The sequence below is a fragment of the Solea senegalensis genome, linkage group LG13 (assembly GCF_019176455.1).
Source record: "Solea senegalensis isolate Sse05_10M linkage group LG13, IFAPA_SoseM_1, whole genome shotgun sequence".
Classification (NCBI taxonomy): domain Eukaryota; kingdom Metazoa; phylum Chordata; class Actinopteri; order Pleuronectiformes; family Soleidae; genus Solea; species Solea senegalensis.
In genome coordinates, this window is record NC_058033.1 from 11,429,463 (window position 1) to 11,453,185 (window position 23,723).

The following is a 23,723-nucleotide window of genomic DNA, read 5'->3' on the forward strand; positions in this document are numbered from 1 at the left end:
ATTGAGTGTCTCCTCTCTTGACACTTGCTATGAATATGTACTTCTGATGTCCACAGAACCCTAAACTGTGAGTGTGGGGTCTGCAACCTCTCTGCATGAAACAGGATAGGTGGAAACATTCATCATCTTGAAGTGGCTGCTCTTGTCAAAAACAAGCACAGACCAGACAAACGCGACATATTTACAGACTCCATGATGACGTTTCTAAAGTCTTCAGACAGACAAGTGTCTGAACGTCTCCTCACAAATCATTAGAGCTGAATGTCTCTCACTGGTTCAAGCTTATCTTATAAGTCTAAGGCTGAATTGTCATCAATATGTTTTGTTAAAGGTTCAATGAGATTTCTTTACAGTTTATTGGTGGAAATGTAATAAAACTACCCATAAGTATATTTAAACAAGCTTTAAAATAAGGGTCTTGCTTTACGGGGGTGTCAACAGAAACTTACTTCAGAAAATGCAGAATAATTACATTCTTTCTTGCACATGGAGGCCACTGGAGATCCTTGTGAAAGCCACTTTCTGATATGTGAAGGCTAAGGTGAGAGAAGAGATAAGATGCAGTACAAGGATTAGTTTGAATTTGAACTCCCTGGAGCAGCCAGGGTTCGTGAGCTGTGCATAAACAATTGTGGCACATTACAGGCACCTTTTGCCACATTCAATGTGCTGATTTATTATATTTCTGACAAAACATTTCCCGTCATACAGCCAAAAATGTTGACTGAACCACACATTCACTGATAGAAAGCTGTACCTCAAGGCCACAAAGCCCTTTAATGGTTTAATTACCGGCATTTCCTCTTGTTTTTGAACATTTCAGCCTTAAGTTGTCATTTTCCAAAAGTGACGTGATCACTTGGTATGCTAGGGGAATAGTTTGGGCAACAGGACATGTGTATGTGGAATAACAAAAAAAGCACTCACACAGACACGCACACCGAAAGGTATGTGGAAAACATTTTCGAGGTAACGGTTCGACCTGCAATTAAAATACAATAGGTATTGTGCACCATGTTTCGGAGCACTTTATCTGCATACCTTCCCGTTTCCCCTGTCGACTCTGACTGCACAGGAAACTGTCACAATGGCTAATAAATTGTCCAGGCCGATCAATGAAAGAGCCAAGGAGGGAGCGGATGCAGTCAGTGTTTACTCAGGGAGCGTTTTAGTCATGAAAACAGCCATGTTTTGGTCAAAGTTGCATGCTGGTACAAATAGGGGGAGAAGTGCACAATCAGTACGGCGTCTTAAAATCAACAATAACCAGAAAATGGAGTATATGTATGTATTTACTGTTGTAGAAGACACAACTTATCCATGCCAGTGTTTGTGCTATTCTTACTCTTCCACTGATGAGCTGCAGAAGAATGATAAGAGAAGTCAGACCACATTTGTGGATGTGAAGTTGGACTCTTTGCTTATCGCCAGTTAACTGCTGCAGTGACATGACATCACACGGAGGAAGAGCCTTCTTCACCCTCTGCTGACCCTTATCTGGACACTTGCGTCACACAGGCCTTCCTGTCTTCGGCCTCAGTCAATATGGACAGAGCTACAGTCGGTGCAGTACAGTGAAGAAGAGGAGCGAGTGAGAATGTCACAGAAGAAATCAAAGTATGATTGACAAATGCACAACTCTGTGCATGTTTGAAGGGCGACACAAGCACAAATGAAATGTGTTGATTGGATTGTGTGTGTGTGTGTGTGTGTGTGTTTCTAGAATTTGTTGGCGTTAATTAGCACAGTGGTTTGGCGATTGTAAATGCAGAAAAACCCCAGTAGTAATTAAAGAAACATTTCCATTAAAAAAAAGGAAAATGTGTTATTCTGCTTGGTATGAAACATGCATATGTATTATATCAATGCATACCATTATGTTTTGATTCAAAACAAAAGGCTGGAGAGCACCAATCAAACCGTTTCTCAGTGTCAAGAAAATGACTTGTTTGGAGCAGGGAGTGAGTGGACGGCAAAGCATATGCAGCCAAAACTGAGGTTTGCCTTATAATGGCATATGCACATTCTGGTCCCATGTATTTAGCATTCCTGTTCCCGAAGCTTGCTGGCCACTGGGCTGCCGTGAGCCCATTCAAAGACACAGGCCCGGCAATGGGGGTAATTACAAAGACCCATGCAGCCTATAAATATGAACTACAGCACCAGATCTGCAAATCACTCTCAGCCACACGGTAGTTCAAATTTCAAATGAGTGCTTGATTTGAGCTTTTTCTGCTTAAGTGGGAATAAAGGAGGAGAAAATGATTCTAACACAAGAAAACAGTGCGATGATACTGAGGAAGGCAGTGGCGTCTCAGCGGGTTTTTTTATCTCCCAGACAGATCAAGTGAGACTGATGAACCAAGACTGAGGAGTCCAGCTTGGTGGGAGCAGTCAAATAAATAATTAAATGGGCATATAAAAGATGCTGTCTCTGACCCGGAACACTATATATAGTTGCTGCTCTCATTCTCTCTCCTTCTCTCTGCTGTCTGCTGCAACAGGGCACAGTACAGTCCCCAGATCAGTGGAGACATCAGCAAAGATCTATTCAAATCCTCAGCTGCTCCACCACCAGACATTCTCCAGAAAGCTACTGTCAGGCACAGACGGTCCAGGGGTCAGGAGGTCACGGGGGAGAACAGGCCAGAGCAGCAGAGCCTACACTTAAAGTATCGACCAAAGCCTAGACGGCTCCGCTTCTAAAAACAAATGGGACATACTTGACTTTGAGGACAATTTAGGGATCAACAGTTGACTATTTGTCCATAATTTTCTGGTTTAAACAAGTAATAAAACAGCAAATAAGTGAAAAAAATGATCCAAGAATACACTTTTTGTGTAGTGAAATGCAGTATGCAAGTATTTAAAGAGAGAATCAAATGCTCTTGTACAAATAAATGCATTTTTCAGGACAGGCAGGAAACCCTGACAAATGAAAAAAAGGTGGGAGTTTTTCTACATACTGGAACCAAATGTCAAACAGTTGTCTGTCCATTCACTCCCTACAGGATCTGTAACATACTGTACATATTGTACTCGGAGAACACGGGACACTTGGCAGGAAAAGGAAACATGTCTGTTTCACTGGAAGTAAACGTGGTGGACTGAAGAAACAATGGGCCAACCACAAACACGATGTGTGATTATTGTTTTAGAAAAAACAATTACTTATGACTGTCTAGATTCACTGGGTTTTCCAACGCCGTAAAGGATTACAAAAGATGAATAATTAAATAGTTTACGTAAATTAAAAACAAGTTGAGAGCATAACTGTGCAGGATTACAAACTTTAAGTCAGGTTTAACACAGATAATATTTCGCTGTATCTGACAAGGTTTGTTACTCTAATTTGATTAATTACTTCATTATTATGGCATACATGTAACAACATTATAAAACTCAAATTGGTCACCACTTGTAACACAGGCTGACCAAATATTCAGAGCGCCGCCCTTTCCGTTCATACAGAATCACATGGACATTTCTTTAGATCGCTCACATACAAGATATAAATAGTTTCTTTGGTTGAATATTTCGCCATTAGACAACGTAGTACAGAATGAACACAGAACACTGATGACTTCAGCTAATTTAACACCTTTGGTTTATGTGGATTATATTCAAGCGATTTGTGGGAAAAAAGTTCTGTAACTAGTGCCAAAGAATCTGTTAAAAACATGAGGGTTCTCTGGAACTGAGTTAAAGAGGTGGAGACACGTGCGTCAGAGGCACAGCTGATAGACATGTGTCAGTGGGACATTTAAACTTTTTGGTCAGGCACATGTTGTACTGCAGAACGCGTCAGCGTTATCGCCCTGAGGCGACTGCACCGGGCGATTAGCGGGTTATCTCCCATCCTGCAATGGAGGCCCCTGAGCTGAGACAGGAAGGAAAGCTGGGGTAGTGACTCAGTGGCTCCAGGCCACATGGTAGCATAATGCAAGAGATACTAGGTCCAGGTCCACCAAGCCGCTCTGAAGATGAAAAAAACACACACAAGAGCCCAAAGACATGAGCAGCATAGCAAACATCCCAAAGAAAAAGAAGGAGGAGGTGGGGGTTTCAGACAAGGAGACAGGACCCAACTGTGTACTGTGGCACCCTCCTAAAGCCCAGAGAACACTGACTGGTTTAGTTTAGTCCTCTTCTCTTTTCCTGCATCCCCTCATCCTGAATGTTAGTGTGCAGCATGAGAAAAAAACATTCCGCTGCTCTGTGTATCACACGTTCCCATTTCAAACAGAGAGGATTGTCAAATATCAGTGTTATTAGAAGTGAGAGGATAATTGTTTTGAATGTGGCCCTGCACAGTCACAGTCGGAAGATGCTCAAACCTTTTCCCCTGGTGGGCTGTGGTCCAAAAGTAAACACCAGTTGTATTGTATTCTGTTGAATTAAGAGGCAAGAAAGTTCTGTGGTCCTCAATTAAATATTCATTTTTGCTTTAAACAATATGTTTGTGTCACAAAGTGTAATTTTATTAAAAAGCCAGAAACACACATTGCAATCATAATGTGATGATAAATATTTATAACATGGAGGTAGTATTATGGCATCTTATTTCTAATGTAAATTCCAGCTTGGTAATAATAATAATAATGGTAAAATTATAGTCAGGAGATATTATATTAACACCATGTTATTTCCAGGGTAATATCCAGGTGATCGATTGGTAGTAAAAATCCATGTATGCTATCAGAAGTGAAATATCTTTACATTGAAATGTTTGGGACTTGGTATAATGTTGAAATTCATCCTCCATTATGTCCTGGACACTTATTTTACTGTTATTTCCAAGCTATTACTTGGTGATTATGATAGAAATATAATGATATGTACCATGATGTTACTTCCCTTTTTCAAAATGATGACCACATTATTACCAATTTGGATCTGAACTGTAATAGCAGAGGACATATACAGCACAACGTAGACTGAGCCAAAGAGAAAAGATGCTTTTAAGACTTGAAAACAGGAGGTGATGAGACCTGTTTAATGTGTAGCTGCAAACCATTCCACAATTGTTTTTGGGATGGCGCAGAACAGCTGATCAACTGACCTCAGGGATGCAAAGGAGTGTACGGCTGATGTAAGTGGGAGATGTAAGACAGAGGGAGGCCATTAAGACACTTGTAAACAAACAATAAGGACTTCAAATGGATCCTGAGGCGTACAGGGAGCCAGTAGATGGAAGCCAGACTGGGGAGAAATATGTTCATGCCTAAAAGGTGAGCGGCAGCAGAAGGCGACACTAACTCCAACATAAGGAGTGCTGTAGTAATCCAGTTGAGTTTTTCAAGGTCACGCTTTGGCAGAATGGATTTCACCTTGGCTATTTGCCTTAATTAAATAAAGCAGGTTTTTTTTATTATACAAATAATAAAAAGCACAGTGGTCTCAAATTATACACCACTGTGTAAAATTATACATTATTAGTCCATTGGTCCAGCGAGGTACACCCTGGACAGATCGACAGTCCATCACAGGGCCACACAACCATTCACTCTCACACTCACACCTACAGTCAATTTAGAGTGTCCAGTTGACCTAATCCCCATATTGCATGTTTTTGGACTGTGGGAGGAAACTGGAGAACCCTGAGAACCTGGAGAAAACCCACGCACATACGGGGAGAACATGCAAACTCAATGCAGAAAGGCTCCTGTTCCGAACCCTGCGCTATTAACCAGCCCTGTTACTAACCACAGGTTTGTTGAAAGGAGTCAAAGGACAGGGGGTGGTAGAGATGCTGATTGGGCCAAACAGTACAACCTGAGTCGTCTTGTTAAAACTGAGACAATTTAAAGCCACCCATGCTGTGATGTCATTGACAAATCATCATTTACATAAGACAGCCGTCTGCATAAAAATGAAACAACATGCCATGTTTCTGAAAGATAAAAGCCCAAGGGAAGTGGATGCAGTGAGAACAGGAGCGGCCTGTTGCGATGCGAAACGCCTGCACAGAGGAGCCAAGCTTCTCCAAAACCGATGCCATGATTCAGCCTCCCTCATCCTCTGCATATCTTTACATCATTGATATGAATGAAGACAAAAAAAGAACTGTGATATCATCTCACTTTATCTACATTTGCATGTGGATGCATGCTTTTGTTTCATTGAGGTAAAGTAAAGCCCTCACCGGGACGTCATTAGTAGGCTACTCAGTCTATGAGGGAAAAAAGCCTACTGGCAAATGTCCTTGCTTGTCATTCAGCAGATTTTAGGTAATGCTGTCAGGAAAGCTCCATCTGCGCACTCACCGTTTTATACATACACTCATCTCTCATTTTACATCAGTATCTCACCTTGTGTGAGAATGATAAAACCCCCTTTTACGCAGCTTTCGGTGACAGAAATAAAGCATTCTCACAATTAGCTGGAGATATTTTTACTCCTGATTTCTAACAGAACACAGATAACACCTTTTCCATCCATTCAGAGACAGGTATTTTGTTTTCCTTCCGGCACTGTCATCTTACATTACTGGTGCCAGCAAAAGAACAGATGTCCCAGCCAGTCATTAAATGTGTTCCACATCTTTCTGCCATGGAGAATAGAGAAGTTATGGGACACTAGTGGCTGCTGAAAATGTCAGAACTCTGCCGATGGCATTGTATTCATTCATCGTGTTGTTACAGTGTTATTCTGTAACCACAATGAATGTCAATGACAACCGTGGATTCCTCCAACTTTATATTCCCATGACTGCAGCCGTGCTTGTTGTGATGGTGTAGAAGTCTATGCTACTTGTACGTGCTCAGTGTGGTTTGGCGGCTCGCAGTCAAAGACATTGCTTTGTTCATTTTCTTGTATTTCAACCGCTTATCACTGGAAAGCAAATAGTGCAAAAACTCTGACGTGGAAATGCAGATTGACATGTGGGTCAGAGCACTGACAATAACAAGTGCTGTTATCATTTGTGTAAACAACCGGGGAATGTCCTGCAATCTAACAGGAGATGGACATTGACGTGAAGCGGGAATGGATATTTGCCCAGAGACAAAAATAAAATGTTGGTAGAATTCTGAAGTCAGATTAGTCTACTTGCTCAGTGCATCACCATGGATGCTGTAAACAACAATGAAAAAGAATAGATATTATTCTTTTTTTTCTGTCTCATCTATATCTCTGAAGTATTATTTATTTAAGTATTATAAGTATTAGTCTTTTAGTTTATTATTAGAGTACTAGTAGTAGCAGCAGTAGCAGCAGCATTCCCAAAACAACAGAGGAAATTGGGATTGAACAAAATATATATATTGGTATTGACTATTAGTCGAAGTCAATGTCTCTTGAAATAATAACAATTGTTATTAGTAAAGGATCTTCAATAAGACAATGAATAATACTCCAGCGCTGTAAGAGAATGTGAAATGCACAAAGACAGCAGCATTACATGGATCTCAAGGTTATTCTTCACTTGACCAAGTGGGGAAAAATGGCAGAAACAGCCCTTTAACATTCAACATTTTAAAAAAAATTTGAAACAGATGTTTATGAAACATCCCCCCAAGAAATGTTGCCATATCATTTTGTTTATGAGATATTTTTTGTATATCATTTGATACATTAGGCGATTCTAGAAACGAGCAAATCTATCATATTTTCTACACAAAAAAAGTTTATTTCTGGAGCAGATTTATAAGCAAACTCATACATGCTGTACAACCAGTACAAATAAAATACAACTAAAACAAATAAAAACAGAAATATAATATAAGCTAAGATATACTAAAGCAAATATGTCCATGTCATCAGAGAAATAAAAAGCTTTTGTGTGCATGAAAGGCACTTTTTAGAAGTGTTCACAAGGGTGCTGATTCAGCTCATTCAGCAAAACTCATTAAATAATAAATAAATAAATAAATAAATTTAGTCACACCCACCCCATCATTCCTCTCTCGTGTCTGTTCCTTAGAAATAAGAGAAAGGCTTTTCTAACCGCACTGGTTGGATCTACAGCAGCACCAACAGCTCCTCAGTTGTGTGTGTATCAGGTGCATCATCATCATCGTCGTCGCTGCGGGCTTCAGGGGAGGAGGAGTTTTTACAGCCAGGTCACACCCCCAGCCACCCCCACCCCACCCTGTACTGTAGCACATTGGAAAGAAAAAAGAAGAGAGCGCACACACGCTCACACACACACACAGTCAGTCAGTCAGTCAGCGCGCATTGGCACAGAAATATGTTCCCGAGAAGAGCCGCTGCTGCGCTCCGACACTCCGACACAACAATTCCACTACGACTCATTTCAATTTAAAATCACACACCATCATAGCCGGAGTCTTCAACTAGTCCCCCTCTCTCTATCTCTCTGTGTGTCTATCTCTCCTCATTCTGTGTTCCTTTTTTTTCTGCGCTGGATCTTTCGTGTCAGAAGATGTGCGTGGAGAGCGATGGATGCGAGATCGAAGGCTGCAGCAGTTCGGACGAGGTGCGCACGCTGTCGGGCAGCATGAGCCCCGGACTGAAATCGAACCCGGACCTTCACCCGTGCAAACCCGGCCACAAATTCCGCGCGGCGCTGCTCAGATGCCGCTCACCGACTGCCGCCGCCGTGATCCTCAGCTTTGGGAACATCCTCAATTACCTGGACAGATACACTGTAGTCGGTAAGAGACACCTCACGTTCTGTGCTTCTCATCAGCATTGACTGTACACTCGCTGTAATGATGGTGGCACATGTACTAATTGGCTGCGGGAGCAGAGCAGCTCACCTCAGCTGAGGCGCGCGGAACAATGGGGTTTGTCCAGGCGCAGCGGGTAATCAGCTCTTCCACCGGGCTGTCAGATGTGATTCCACGCTCGCTAACTGTGTGTGTGTGTGTGTGTGTGTTGTGATTAAATCAAACAGATAACCCACGAGGTCACTTCAGTAAAGGCTTGACATTAATGATTTTTTTGCTGATGGATCAGTATATGTGTGTCACTTGTCACCTCTTTAGGACGTTTTTCCAGCACAAACACTGACCTTGTCAGGACCGGTAGTCCTCATGGAGACCAACACCTGGTCCTAATGAGGGCCAAACCGAATTGTGTTTATGTTATGGTTATGGTTAAGGTTGGAGATGATGTTGTTCTATGGATGTGTGTGAGGAAAATGTGTGTGAGAGCGATAGAGAGCTCAGCTGTCACGCCGGTTTCAGTGAAAAATGAGTGCAAAATGAGAATCAGTCATGAGTTCCTCTTTTAGACATAAATTATGGTCTGTTTTGCGTATGTTTTGTGTATGTTTTCGTATGATGCTGCGGTGAGGCCACGCGCTGTTGAACCTCCTCACATATGAGATCCAGCGCATGTCTGATGAAAAAGTGAACACCGCAGATAGAAATCAAGCCTGTAGTCTTGCAGTAAAACGTGCGCGGGGAAAAGAAGAACATATGTTGTATATTTGAACCTAGTTATGTGGCGGATTAACTTTTACTATTTAGAGATGTTTAACCAGATGAAGAGGTTATTATTATTATTATTATTATTATTATTATCAATATTTATTGTAAGGATTGACAGATTTTTATTTACTTTAAATTGATTATGATAACATGATTCCTCCTGTTATGAATCAGACTGTATAGGTCATTTCAGTCCTTGGCTGAGTTTGATCCATTGTGGATAAGTGGATGTTCGATTTTGTACTTATCAGTTTGGATATTGGACTGCGGCACTGAATGGGTTAAGCATTTTGCTGCAGCATGGATGCAGGGAAGTGTGTCCATGGCAAGAGTAGACTCTTCTCTACGAAGACACGCTTCCCTGGTTAAAGTGCAAGTTTCTATTGATAAGCCCGCTGACTTACTCATATGATACAGTCAGACAACAGAATCGGATTCTTTTGATCGTATCCATTCACTTCTTTGCACTTTTGTTTGTCATATAGCCCCTAATTATCAGCATGTGTGTATCTGAAACATTATAAAAAGGGTGCAGTTTTCCCCGAAGCTGTTGGTTGAAAGGAGTGGCTATTAAAGAACAATGTGTGCGGTTAAGTAGCCACATGCCTTGTCATCCTGGAGGCTTCAGGTCCAGTCTGTCAACTTTTAGCAGTTGATCTGCGAAAGCTTTGGATGATGGAAGTCCTGAATGATCATTACAGCAAGGGGAGGTTTTAGCCACTGGACAGACAGCCACGCCAAGAATGTGTTGATGTACAGTGTGCATATCTAATCTTTGCATCATCAAGCATCACTCGGTCACAGCCCGTGAGCTTGAAAGAACCACATCCACATCCTCAGTCGCCGGGAGAGTCAGTCTCCCTCTAAAGCAGCAATTTGTTCTCCTGTCTCCTCACACCTCCTCAAGCTTTGATCAGAGGAAAACACTCATTAAAGGGGCTCAAAACGACTCAGTTCTCCTTCGGTCCAAGATTCTCCTCTAATTCAGAGGGATCAGTCTGATACTGGACACAAGGATTGGCTCAATAATGTAAAAAGACAAAATGAGAATCTGTCAGGATCTGGCAACCCTAAATATGACCAGACAACATGCTGTAAGGAGAGATGTTCAGTGAGTGAGGGCACCTGCATAAGCAGAACATGTCTTATGAACAGCTAAGTTGTGCAAAGGAGATAAAAAAGACTGACTTAATATCAGTCATTAGAAATTCAAGATCACTAAACTGGGATTGTATTGGACACGAAGAATAAAAGTGCCACTGAGCCTCTGTTCTTTGCAGTTTTCACATTTAAAGAGCAAAGGGAGAAAATCCTTTCCTTCTTCTGCAAAGCTGTCAACTTTGCCGGACGTCCGAGCGCTTGCTGTCCTGTGACAGAAGGAAGCGAGAGATAAAGAGGGTATGGAAACGGGGAGATAGAGAGATGATGAGGTTGAGGTGGGGGTTGTAGGGGTTGTGGGGAGAGCCTATGCTCACAGTGCATGTGATGCAGAAGGGGTCCCTTCCCTTCCTGTCGCTGCCTCCTGAACACTACCAGACTGTTTTGCATTATGTATGGGCAGCATGTGCATCAGACTGTCAAACAGAGTGTGCACCAGCGGCCATTTGCTCCCAGCATAACCGGTACATTCATTAAAAGCCGGTCACCCTCCTGCGTCCAACTCCCTTTATCTCTTTAAGGCTTTTCTCTCCTCTCCTGCTGTGGGAGCTACATTGTAGTAGCAATTAGATGGTGGAAGCAGTACATTTGTGTTGGTGGCATACAGTGGCTCCTCTCTTCAAGTATGTCTTGGTGCATATGTGATATATTAATAGTTTTGCTGCTGGACAAAAAAAAAATGGACATTTAAATTCAGTGTATTTCCTGATGCAATTTCTGTGCTTAACAGATGGTTGGAAGTGAAATTGGTCATCCGCTTGTGCCACATCTCTCACTGTTTTGTCCCATCGGGTCTCAATCCCCGCGAGACTTGTCTCTCTTTGGCTTTTTCAACTCTGCTCCCCATTTCTCCTGCTTTCTGTTTCTCATTTAAGCTCCCTTAGTAGCAGGTATACGCATACTCATAGATCTTAATGTCAATTATGCAAGCATGAGTGCACATATACACACACACACACATTCTAAAGGTCTGAATGAGAGAGGGCTGTTGTGAGGGGAGGGGCCGGCTGCTGCAGTAGGCAGGCAGCACTGAGGCTGAGCGCTGCTCATGTCCCCACACACACACACAAACACAACGTCAAAAGGTCTTTGTACCACCGGCCATTACTGTAGTGAATGTGTGGATCACTGAAGCATTGTCACTGAGACAGAGGGTGACCATTCCAGACACCGGGGCCATTCTGCTCTGCTACAATGATGGTAAAATTGCGCCCAACAATGCACAGCAGCAGCACTGACACAGTGACTTGAATCATGTCAGAGGTGAAGCCACACACAAACACAAAAACACCACATCGACACTACAGTTTATGATTCCAGCGCGTCACTTATCCAAGATGATGGTTTGAACCACAAAAGAAAGAGAGAGACGTCCAAATGTCGTCTTTTTTATGGGAGGTTGGTTGTTTTGTTCTTGGTTCAATGGATTTACTGCCAATATGTTTTATTTAACTCTTGTGAAGAGTTGCAGCTTCAAAACAAAATAATTATACGAGACGTTAGCTACTGGTTATTGTAAGGCATATTTTAGTTTGAATAGAACACACAGTTTTGGTTCATTTGAGTCACAAAGCAATATAGATAAATAGACAATGAGCATTTTTAACTTTTTTGTCCCGTGTTCTACTCATTTCAACAAGTTTCAGGGTGCCGGAGAAGCAGAGGGTGTTAATAACAGAAGTCAGCTCCAAACTCTGCTTTCAGCTGTTCAGACAGTGGCTGAGACCTGATGTAAAGCACCACTTCAGAAGCCTGCGACTGTTTTTATGACTGTCTGTGATGTAGGCGAGGCAGAAATTGGGAGCGTCTGGGACATTTGAAGATGTTGAGGTCGATCACGCACTCACTCTTTGTCCCCTGCGTTAACGAAGAGCGGTAGCACAAGGAAATGAGATGGCAATCTAACCATACCGAGAGTGGAGTGGAGGGCGTCAGTGCTGCTGGATGAATTACGATGCTCTGATAGGGTCACATGTGTCCGGCCTTTGGAAGCAGGCACTTAACCCTCAGCCTCTTCAGTGTATTTCATTTGGCTTTTCAATTGCACAAGAGTCCAGAGATTAAGAGGACCACTGCATTTAATTTAATTTGAGGAGGCTTTGAAACCTTGAAATCCTGGTGATGGTCTCTGTCTGTAGTCCTACAGCAGACAGTCCAAGATCCTCTACAGCTTACCCTAAAGAGGGGATTAGGGATTTTTTTTTTAAGAATATGAAGATGTGTGAGGCAGACACGCAAGCACTTTAGGTTATTCGCTTGCATCAGTTGTGGCCATCCCCCCATGTGCACCCAGTTTCACCCCAGTCAGCAAAGAGACCATTTGTGGGCGACTGACCGCAGCCTAATCTGTGCTGATCAGAAATACTGAGGCGCTGCAGATTAACACTTCATCCAGGCCCCTTGAGGTGAGCAGCCTCTCTCAAGCTGTCGTCCCTAGAATACGTCCTCCGAAAAAACAGCGTCACATCCCACCGGACCTTTGCATGTGAACTTTTGGCATTTGGCATATAGACACAGATGACGGTGTCAAAATCCTCTTCAGGCAATCTCTTTGTTACACAGTCATAATGATGCAGTGATATATCCAGTCAGACAGGCTATGCAGATTATTGCCTGTTAGCTTTGTCCACTTCCTTCGTGGCCACTCATTATCACTGTCCACAAAGGCCTGGGGCTCTTTGCCACATTAGCATTTCCCCTGACTCATTTTTGGTTATTATTCTGCCTCTTGTTATTTGTGAACAGAAGACCTGACAATGGTATAAATGGTTTTCGTTATAAACAGGATAAGGTAACAAAACTTGGTACCTTTAACGGCATGGATCAATTTTGAGTATCGATTGACCTAAGTAATGTAGGCCACAGAGAGTTTGGAAAAAGTGAGAAGAGTTTTTCAACAACTTGGACAGAGTTCAAGAAAGTGCACCCCACTTTCAGTTCCACAGAGGCGAGACACAAAGAGAAGTGAAGATAGTGTAGGTGTCTGCACACAAGATTTAGAAATAAATCAAATTTTACAGCTATGGCAAAGGAAAAAAAAAACACTGTCACTGCAGCATGACAGCCTGAATCTTGAGTGACTTTTTTTTAGCTGCCGATGTAAACATGTCACAGCAGATCTTCTCAGTAACATGAATATGTCAGGGATAGATATGCAGCAAGTGTCTTCTCACTACTGAGCCGCATGAGAGGCTGTGCTCCGGTTATATTGGGGTTTAGCTGTCGGTTGTTTCACCCTTCGCTTTTCTCCCAATTTCACCCACTCTTGGTTTATAGCGTTCACATTAAATGTCCCCGAACAACAGCAGAGGCATAAAAAGATGGTGGGGCCTCGAGTAATTTACTTTATAGGGTTATTGCCTCTTTCTTGCTGTGCTTGATGTCGAGCTGTTTTGAATTAGACAAATTGCACTGTGCAATATGAGCGTCTCTTTGAAAGACCACACCATGACTTACACACATTGTCTTAAATTTTGTATCCTTTATATTTAAAAACACACGTTGTTAACAGCAAAATATTGACACCGCTCAGCAGATGTTAAAGTCTTTACACAACATCCCTCCAAAGTGGACTTTTCCAGACTGGTTTTCCCACAGATATTCCATTAATCTCTTTATGTCTATTTCCTAGCGTGCTGTTCCCACTGCTGTGAGAAAACAGTCTGTGTGTTCTTTAGGCTCTGATTTAGCCGACGTCTGTAATAGTAACCCATGGAATTAGACAGAGCTTCTTCCTGTGCTGGTGCAGACCCTTTCATGTGGCTACCCCAGATTTTGCCATCAAGCGGGCGTACTTCGCTCGCAGTCGCTTTCACCCTGTGACCCTCCAGCTATGAACGCACCATTTCATGGCTCGGCTGCTGGCCACTTAAAGGGTGACTCTTTGACTCTTCCCCTACTTACAGCTGTTATTTTGGCATAATCCCAACCTTGCATCCTACAGTATAGCCTGTCACTCATCACAGCTATGAGGCTATTACATGTGCTGCATTCTGGGGAGGGTATTTTTACTCAGTGCCTCCCGTGCTATGGACCGGAGGTTTTTCATCTTGTGAGTTTAAAGGTAGGGGTGGGAATGTACAGGTACACCCTGTTGTTCTCAAGGTGGTGTGAGTCCTTTATATTGGACCAGTGATCCGGCCCAGTCACAGTCGGTGGAGCTGCAGACGTGTCATCGCTCTCGGTGGCAAGTAAACTACATCGAAACCCTTTGTGGCCAGCTGTTCTTGGAGACCTAGTTCTGTCAAATCTGAACACACACACAGCACACACCGACAGTACAGTACGCCGTGCACATATTTTTAAACCCTGATAAAAATAAATAGCATCACATAATACGATGCTCTGTTCATTTTTTCTTGCCCTCTGCATCTCGCACTCTATTTTAAATGAACAGTTCTTATTGGCTCGTTCAATTTCAGGAATTGAAATGTGTCTCTGTGTACAGGTGCATTACAGAGAGAAACTGCTGTGCAGCCAGTTTGCTCAGATATAAATAAACCAATGCAATGATCGTCGTTACATCATGCACTGTTTTTTTGACAAGATCCATTATCAGAGCTTTGATCATACAGTGTTTTATTTGATGTCTTATCTCTTATCTTCCAACTTCCTGTGGCCGGTCAATGACAACAGTGCTTACTCAAGCTGCCTGATGATCTTTGACATAAAGGTGAGTGGTCGCCTGATAATCGCTGACCTCCCCTGTGTAATCAGAGGAGAGTGCATGGACGTCAGGGCGGTGGTGTTTTCTTTAGTGTTAAGAGTTTGCTTTAGGATTACAGCCCCATGTTAAACACAGTAACCACTAAGTTCAGCCTTGAGAGGGGTGTTAAAGACACATCAGAGTGTCAGCAACATGATCAATGAGCCGAGGCTCAGAGGTTCTCCAGTCTTTACAAAACCCCCATAACAAAAATCTTCCTTCTACCTTCCTGTCGCATGATCTGAGAACTGGAGCGTTAATCTGAGGAAAGTGCTAAAATTCACCTCCTAAGGCAGGAAGGAAAGAGGAGACATTTTGAAAGGTGTCAAGCACATTGCTATGTATGACACATACGTCAAATCACAGCTCATCCCTACTTAGTCAAAAATCCTTAGAATAACAGATAATACAGAAAACGGTAGTATTAATAGTTCCTTTCCCCTTCTCCACACAACAGTCTCTGTTAGCATGTTAACACACTCTAACATAAATAAAAAAAATAAAAAAAAGACAGAGAGGAAAACAAAGCCGGGTCAAGTAAAGGAAATTTGTTGTTGTCTAGGTCATACTCAAATGTTCCTGTGAGCACAGTTGAGACCAGTGCCACATGCAACAATGATGAAATGGAAATACAAGAAAATGCAATTTACTTTGTATCCTTGGGAAACACACAAACACTGGCACACACACACACACACTGAATTTTGATCAAGAGGACAGTAGCTTTGAGTGTGTTTGAAGTCACGAGTGATGGAACTGTAATGTCCTGGGACGCACTGAAATTGGCTTTTTCTCTCTTCTCTCTCTCTCTCTGACACATCAACAAGTTGTTCTTGAGAGGATTGGAATCTAATATTGACCTGCTTGTGGTATAAGTTACACCCGGCGGTTATGACCTGCAGCTAGAAGTAATATTAGCTCTCAGCTCCTGGAAGCTCCCACAGTTGCTAAAATAATATTTAGAGTGCTGATTTACAGCGGAGCAGCACTTGAAAAACCTTCCTTCTTGAGGAAAACGCAATCCTTCCCCTCATTTACATGTGATTGAGTAAATAGTGGCGCCTGAGAGAGGAATAATGTAATCTTTTCTATCCACCAATCCGGCGTGTGTTTGTGCGTTCCCTCACAGCTTTTCGTTATTATTATTTATTCATCTTGTCAGCACTGTGGACGAGATTGCAGCTGGATTATCATTGCTGGTGAGCTGAGTATGCACTGCTTTGTTTGTGGGAAGAACCAGGGTTGAGTGCTGTCCACCGCCTGTCAAAGATGTCTGACCGTCTGTTAATACCACGGGTCAAAGGTGGAAACACACACTAACAGAACGAGTGTGTCTTTCACACTCAGGATTGAATTCCTATGTGAAGGTGAAGGTGTCATTCGGTTTGCTTTACAAGACGTGAGAGGACAAAACATGTGTGCAGCTGTTCAATTAGTAGCATCACATTCTCCCTGATTAGTCCAGCGTCACATTTTCGAGCAGATTTGTCATAACACAGCCTAATTGGCAGGCGAGTGGACTTGTTTGCACTTGGGCTGTCACACATGTTATTCCCTCAAAGATACTGCCTGGCTCTCACCTGCACACACAAACATGACAACATTGTTTTTATCTATCTATTTCCTTTTCCCTCTCAACTTCAAATGGATGTCTGGGTTTCGGGTAAAAAGTGACAGTCCTAATTTGCTCTGTGGTTGGTTTTGGTTGAAACAATGACAGGTGCAGTTTGAAAAGTCCCAATGGATGGGTGGAATTTGGTGTTTTGATTCCACAAAACCTTCAACGATTGAATCATTATTACGTGTTGTTGAACATGGAGGCTGTGGCTTTTGTTCATTGATGTATTAGACAAGTCTGCAGCCTCCTGCACCAGTCCATGTCTTGGTTCAGGTTGCACGTATGTGTGCAGCGGAACAGATCAGAGCTTATGTGCATATTTGGTATTGTTCAGTGACGGATAAGTGAAGGCCTGAAGCCGTGTTGCTGTGCCACAGGTATGTGGGCTGTCAATTAATGAAACAGGCGTGGTATGTGGGGGAAGTTATAGAGAAGAACAAAAAAAAAAGAAGATGTCTTGGTATTTCCCACGCCAAAACCTCACGGTGACACCTCCTCATTTAGAAATGTGACTGACAGCCCGTAGGTCAACGGTGCAAGAGGCTTAATATGACACACGGTAACATTCTATTCACAAATACTAAGAAACCATCCCATGTGATGGTTTTGAATGTGATGGACTGAATGGCTGGAGAATTTTCTGAAACATAATCACCAAATAAATCTGAAAGATCATTCTCTGTGAGTTTGTGTAAAACGTCATATTTGGTTTGCTCACAGTGTTTGATGAAAAAAAGCATGGGATGTAATGAAATGCATCTATAATTCATGAGACAATTAGAGATGGAGCCGCACAGCGTTATACTCCGTCCCATCTGGGATTAAATAGAGTTGGAAATTAGTGACATCCACCTTAAATGAAGACAGTGCCGGAGTGACATTGGGATGATTGCTTTTGTAAATGATGGGACTGTAGGGAGGTCACTGTGACTGCATTTGAATAAAAAAGCTATTGTATGTATTATTCTAAACTCCAGGGTGTCAGTATAACATCAAATAAGCTGTGGTGTAGACAGAGGGGAAGACATATAGAATTTTTTTTAGCAGTTATGCTGGAAATAGATACATCTCTAGATTTATCTCTTTAGCCATTAGTTATTAGTTAGAACCATTAGTTATTAGTTGTTTTCCTTTTTTAATTTACTGTTAAATGATAATGATATAAATGACAGATCAGTTATTAATTGAGGAACCAGCTGGACTGCAATTAACCAAATATAGCTGACACTGCTATATTTGATATTCTAATAATAATAATTATGATTATAATATTTAAGTTTATAATAACGTCACCTCTCTTCTTTTATCATGATACTAAATCACAGCTGTTACTGATGGTCTGGTGGAATTTAGGTGAAGTCAGGTAAGGTCAGGTCTCTGTCACACATGCTGTCTTTATATTAAATACAATAAAGATCCACATATTAAAATGACTATTTATTAATTAGCACTATAGCAATGTATTCTTCTTTATCTTTCAGTAATTAAAAACGGTGTAAATGAGTGTCATTAAGTAGAGCAATTTTCCAGTGCTTATCATACAGTTTATGATAATTAAGGAAACCCTTCCAGAGCCCTCCATATTGGATTTCTCTTATCGTCATGAAACCAAGGAGGAGAAATGAAATCTCATTAAAAAACACTACATTATGACTTTAATCCTCCATTATGTTATGTAAAAAAAAACAGCACAGGGATTACTAAGTGGTCGGAGCATGTGCACACACTAGCTCGCCCGCGTGCACACATGAGTAATGCAAGTGAGCTAGTACATGTTTTTTATCTGCTGCCATTTGCCGCATGCTATATTCACATTACCTTTACCTTTCAGAGTTTAAAGATCAAATATTTGTCGGTCACATGGTTTTTCCACAACTTTGGTTCAGATTGGAATGAGTGTCCAACTCAGTATGAATTGTGATTCAATTCAACACATTTCTCCTCTCACTCATTTGTAAGTCCAATTTGTAGCATGCTAAATTGCTAAACTAAATTACAAGACTGGGCACAAGTGTCCTCAGATAGAACAACAACATTAGACAAGGAAAGGCTGGAACACGCGACACAGAGGGGCGAGGAGAATTGGCATCAAAGTGAGGGGGTGTGGGGGGGGGAATACCCAAAGGGGCACAGGTTACATCAGGACACATTATGGGTGGTGCCGGTAATCAAAGTGGCAGAAAGGCCAGGAGAACAGAAATGCAACAAATAAAACAGAAAATCAATACAACAAATCGATACTGCTAAAAATAAAAAAGTTAACCTAGTTTCAGAGCCTGAGACGTGACAAAGTAAAGTGTAATCATAAGGCTATACCTGTTAACCATCAACATCACCTTTGCAAGCATGCTACCATGCAGAAATGTGCATGTAGTTTGTTGTTTGTTTGTGAGATTACTGGTTGGGGTTGGACCAGATGCCAACAAAGGTTATCATAATAAAATACATGTTCACATCAGTGAGAAATGTTAACGTTGACGAAACCAACAACAGAAAACAACCACAGCAACAACAACATCGTACGAAATGTAAGGCAAAGCATTCAAAGCAGTTTTTTTATTATTATTATTATTGTTGTTATTATAATTATAATTGAAGAAAAGTGTTTTGCAATAATTATTGTTAATGAATTATTGTCCCGCCCTGTTGCTGGTGCTTGACTTTTTTCTTTTTCTGCTTTACTGGATATGTATGAAGTCAGTGAATAAAATGTTTTGCTTTTGATAAGACAAGTCAAATTGAATGTAAGCCATTTTTCAGGACTTTGTGAATGGGACGCTGTCCGTATTACTTAACACTGCCCGAGCCTCTGGGTAATGTGGCTCCTTTTCCAAATGCCACATAAATAACTGTCCTGCACATCGGTATTCCTGAGAGCTGCCGGTGTGAACGCGTGCAGCTCGCAGTGATTCCCTCGACAGTCGCGCAGACTCATCTCCTCTCAAATACCTTCGCTTTCTTCGCTTCACTGCACCGCTTTTCCTTTTCAATACATGTCGTGCATTATCTCCCATGAACAAGTGGGCTACCGCCGAGTTGTATTATTGATGACCTATACGTTCAGTCTGCTCCCTTGATGACTCACGATACATCCTCTCCGCTTCTATCAAATATTTAGCACTTACTGGCTGCGACTAATGCATTATGGCCCCGGAGCTGAATTTATAAGCTTTTGATTAGTGAAAGCGAATTAGGTGGAAACGAAAACCCTTTTAATCAAAGTGGTAAAGCTGGCAGGCCTTTTAATGTGATACAGCTCCAGGTTGTCTGGCACACATTAGAGTAAGATCTGTCTCAAATGACACAGTATTAGTAGTATTGTATCTGTAGAACAACACTGCACTCATCTTACTGAACTGATTCATCTTGGACCTTATTTTTAAATAGTTGTGCTAACTTAATGTGACATACCCAGAGGAGACCTGAAGTTGATTTTAAAATAGAGTGCTGTGTAACAGTCTGAGGTCATCAACAGACTTTTTTTGTTTTAGCGATGCTTGAAGGAACATTACAGTAAGTATTAAAAAAACAGAACTATGCACTATTTAGTTTGAACTCCACTTACACACGAACACTGTCACTCTGTCAATCTCACTACATATCACGTCAAAATGGCTGCTGTGAAAAAGGTCTACTCATTGGAAGCTTGTCTATATATGAGACCAACTTTCCTTCACGTCATTCCATTCAAAGTGTCAACGATCACAGAATATGACCCATGTTAAATAGCAATTTTGCAACAGTAAAGCCCACTCTCAAAAGGAAACTGCACACATATAAATAAAACTCCCGTGCATTTATAGACGCAGTGGCACATGTTCCACGTCCGATTCAGCGTTCAAAACCCTTTCTCCTTGTGTGCAGCAGTCAGTCTCCCTCCACGTGCATATAAAGGGAGAGAGCATGATTACAAAGTAGCAACAGCTGTGCCAATTAGCTCACCTGTCCCCGCTTTCATGAGCCTTCTTCACACGTTCACTTCCTTGTGCAGCTGACTGCCAGCCACGCCCACTCTCACAATCTAATATTACTGCACTTTCATACATTCATGCCATGTAGGTGGTTTTGTGTGAACTCTGTAGAGCACCATGACACTCTCTGGTTGATTCGTTCCGAGGGCGGGAATCCAACCTCCCGTCGCAGCTCTGCAGCTCTCTACACTGTTTTCCCAGACATCTGCAGCACGTTTCCTTTCTGTGTGGCAGGGAAAGGAAGTGGAATGGAAAAAGAGCTCCCCCGCCCACTGCGGCCACATAGCAAGGGAGGAGAGCAGTCGGTCAGGAGCCCGCCGGCCACAGTCGGGCATATTTGTGGTCACCTTTCTCCTTGCTGCAGTCTGAGCTGAGCTCTGCAGCCCGGCCTGCCTCTGCACTTCTGCTGCTCTGTTTCTCATTGTCTCTCAAAACACTTCACTCCACAAACTGGTTGGAAGAACAACCAGAAAAGGCACACACTTTCTCCTCAATCATTATGCCCCTCCACCTCTCCTTCCTTTCCCAGACTATTTATATTGATGGGGGTGACAGATGAAAAGGAATCACCCCCTTTGCAGAAATGGAGGGGAAGGATCTGGCCACATCAGCAGAGCAGCTCACCGCTGCCTGCCACACTCTGGCCAATGAATGACTTCCATCCATTGGCTCGCTCTCTCACTGTGACACACACATACACACACACTCAGTGAAACCAGGGGAAAGGTTGAACAATACACATCGTATATGCACACACACACAAAGTGTGTACAGTCTATGTATAAACAATGGAAAACATATACTTTACAAATCCAATCCAGCCAACTGACCTGATGCAGCCTCCACCTATTTCCTCTCCTCTCAGCTGTCTGTGTCTCTCACCGACACCCATCACTATTAAATTAGACTGCGGATCGCTCCCTCATCTTAGCCGAGTTTCTCTGCGCAGAAATAGAATCCAAAGATCTGAAAGTGTCTGTTGGGGATTTGATTTAAAAAAATCTGTCTTTTGTGTTTGGATACCTGTCTATAACTGTATAACCAATGGTGATTTTCCTCTTAAGGTGTGTTTGTGAATGTATGGTGGTCCCAGAGGAGTAAAGCTGGCACACTGAAGGCCGACTTTCAGGAACACCACGCTATATCCTCAGTCAAATGTTTGTTGTGGTTTGATTGGACTGGATTTTGCACAATAGAATACTCAAAAATGACAAAGATAATAAATAGGTACAATTCATTGGACTTGTTTGAAACAAGCTCACTGAAATATACAGAAAACAATAGGGCTAGACTATACAAAACAATGTGTCCCCATAACAATAATACATAAAAGGGGGAAATCTTTGGAGGAACAATGTTCACCTCAATGAGAAAAATGATTCCATATTTTTTTTGATGCCCTGAATTCTTAATGAGGTTATTATGTGTTGTTGCTTTTTCCACACACATTGCAGTAGAGGGGGGGAAAAACTGTCCATTTGTCTGACATTTGAACAGTTTTTTTGTTTTTTTTTTAAAATGGAAACAACAAAGAGCGACTGAGACTGACTCCTATTCATATCAAAGAATGATCATTCACCATTCATGGCTCTAAATGTAGCGTTTGTGGTCATTTGAGTCACTCGTATTCTTTGAGCCGCACCGTCGTCATGAAGGCAAACTTTACGAGAGAGTGGAATAAGTGTCAGCTCCACAACTGGCCCCTGACGCTGTGTCAACACTGTGTTTTCACCGCAGTGAGCGACTGGTGCCACATACAGTAGCCTACACAAGTGACTTCAGTTCAGCATCACAACAAATGCATTAAAGGAGTCCTTTAAGTGTCAAAGAATACATACATCAACTCTGGACTGTATGTATTCTCTACTTTTAGCTTGTTTTTTATGTGTATAATGCTAAACTAAGGGAGTGTACAGCATTTTAGGGAGGGAGAGAGTGTAGAGTAGTACCTGGTGTAATTGTTGTGTGCAGTCAGGAAGATCCACATTCCTGTAATGCTTCTTGTTTGGCACGATGCTCAGACACACACAGACCCCCGGAGGCCTGACACTTGATAAACTCATTAATGTTGTTCAGTTGAAAGGATCAGCATTACACATATACTGTATAAGTGTGCAGTGGTGAAATATCACTTTTTTGTCACTGTTGCTATGGTGTCAGAGCAGGTGTATAAATGTATAATAGAAGGAACACCTCAACACGCTCTGTTCACACAGACATGTCCATGTACGGTAATCGGAGACACCGAATCCAGCTGCAGTGAGGAATAATAAAGAGGCAGTTTGGAGATTTGGAAAGCAGAGTTCCTTTGTGGTCTCTTGACCTTTATCTTTTTTGAGCGCACGTACAGTGTTGCCATGGCAACTAAGCAGGGCGCTGCCAGCTTGGGTGAGGGTTGCGGTGCGTCCTCTTCAGATACATCACTGATTCTTTGTCTCAGTGTTGTTTTTTTTTAAGACGCGGTCAACAAACACATTACTCAAACATCCAAAAATATTAACCTTAGGTGGCACATGAAAAACAACACACTTTATACTGATGTTTGTGAAGGAGTGAATGGTGGATTTGCCCGGCATTATAAAGCCTCAACTGTGATACACTGCTGCACAAACACAGACCTGCGGCTGGCTCTTTGTAATCTCTAATACAGATTAGCACCATATATTACACAGCTCATTGAGCATGAATCAGCACTGATGTTTTGATACGACTTCCACCATTTATTTAAATAGATGCACATGTACGCAGAGGTGATGGACTATAAAAATGTGTTAATCTTCAACACACTATCTTTTGTGGTAAGATATGATGTTGTGAAACGGTTTATCTCTGCTTTATCTATCGTTCTTCTCTATTTTACAGCAGATTATATT

General features: G+C 42.0%; 1 protein-coding gene across 2 annotated transcripts in view; it reads left to right on the top strand.

The window, feature by feature from the left end:
• Positions 1 to 8,136: 8,136 nt before the first annotated feature.
• Positions 8,137 to 23,723, top strand: part of spns2 (spinster homolog 2 (Drosophila)) — a 59,576-nt gene continuing 43,989 nt past the window's right edge. For both annotated transcript variants that reach the window (XM_044042151.1, XM_044042150.1), the window contains exon 1: positions 8,137 to 8,618. In XM_044042151.1, coding sequence (XP_043898086.1) covers positions 8,387 to 8,618 — 232 coding nt within the window. In that variant the 5' untranslated portion in view covers positions 8,137 to 8,386. The remainder of the gene's footprint in view (positions 8,619 to 23,723) is intronic.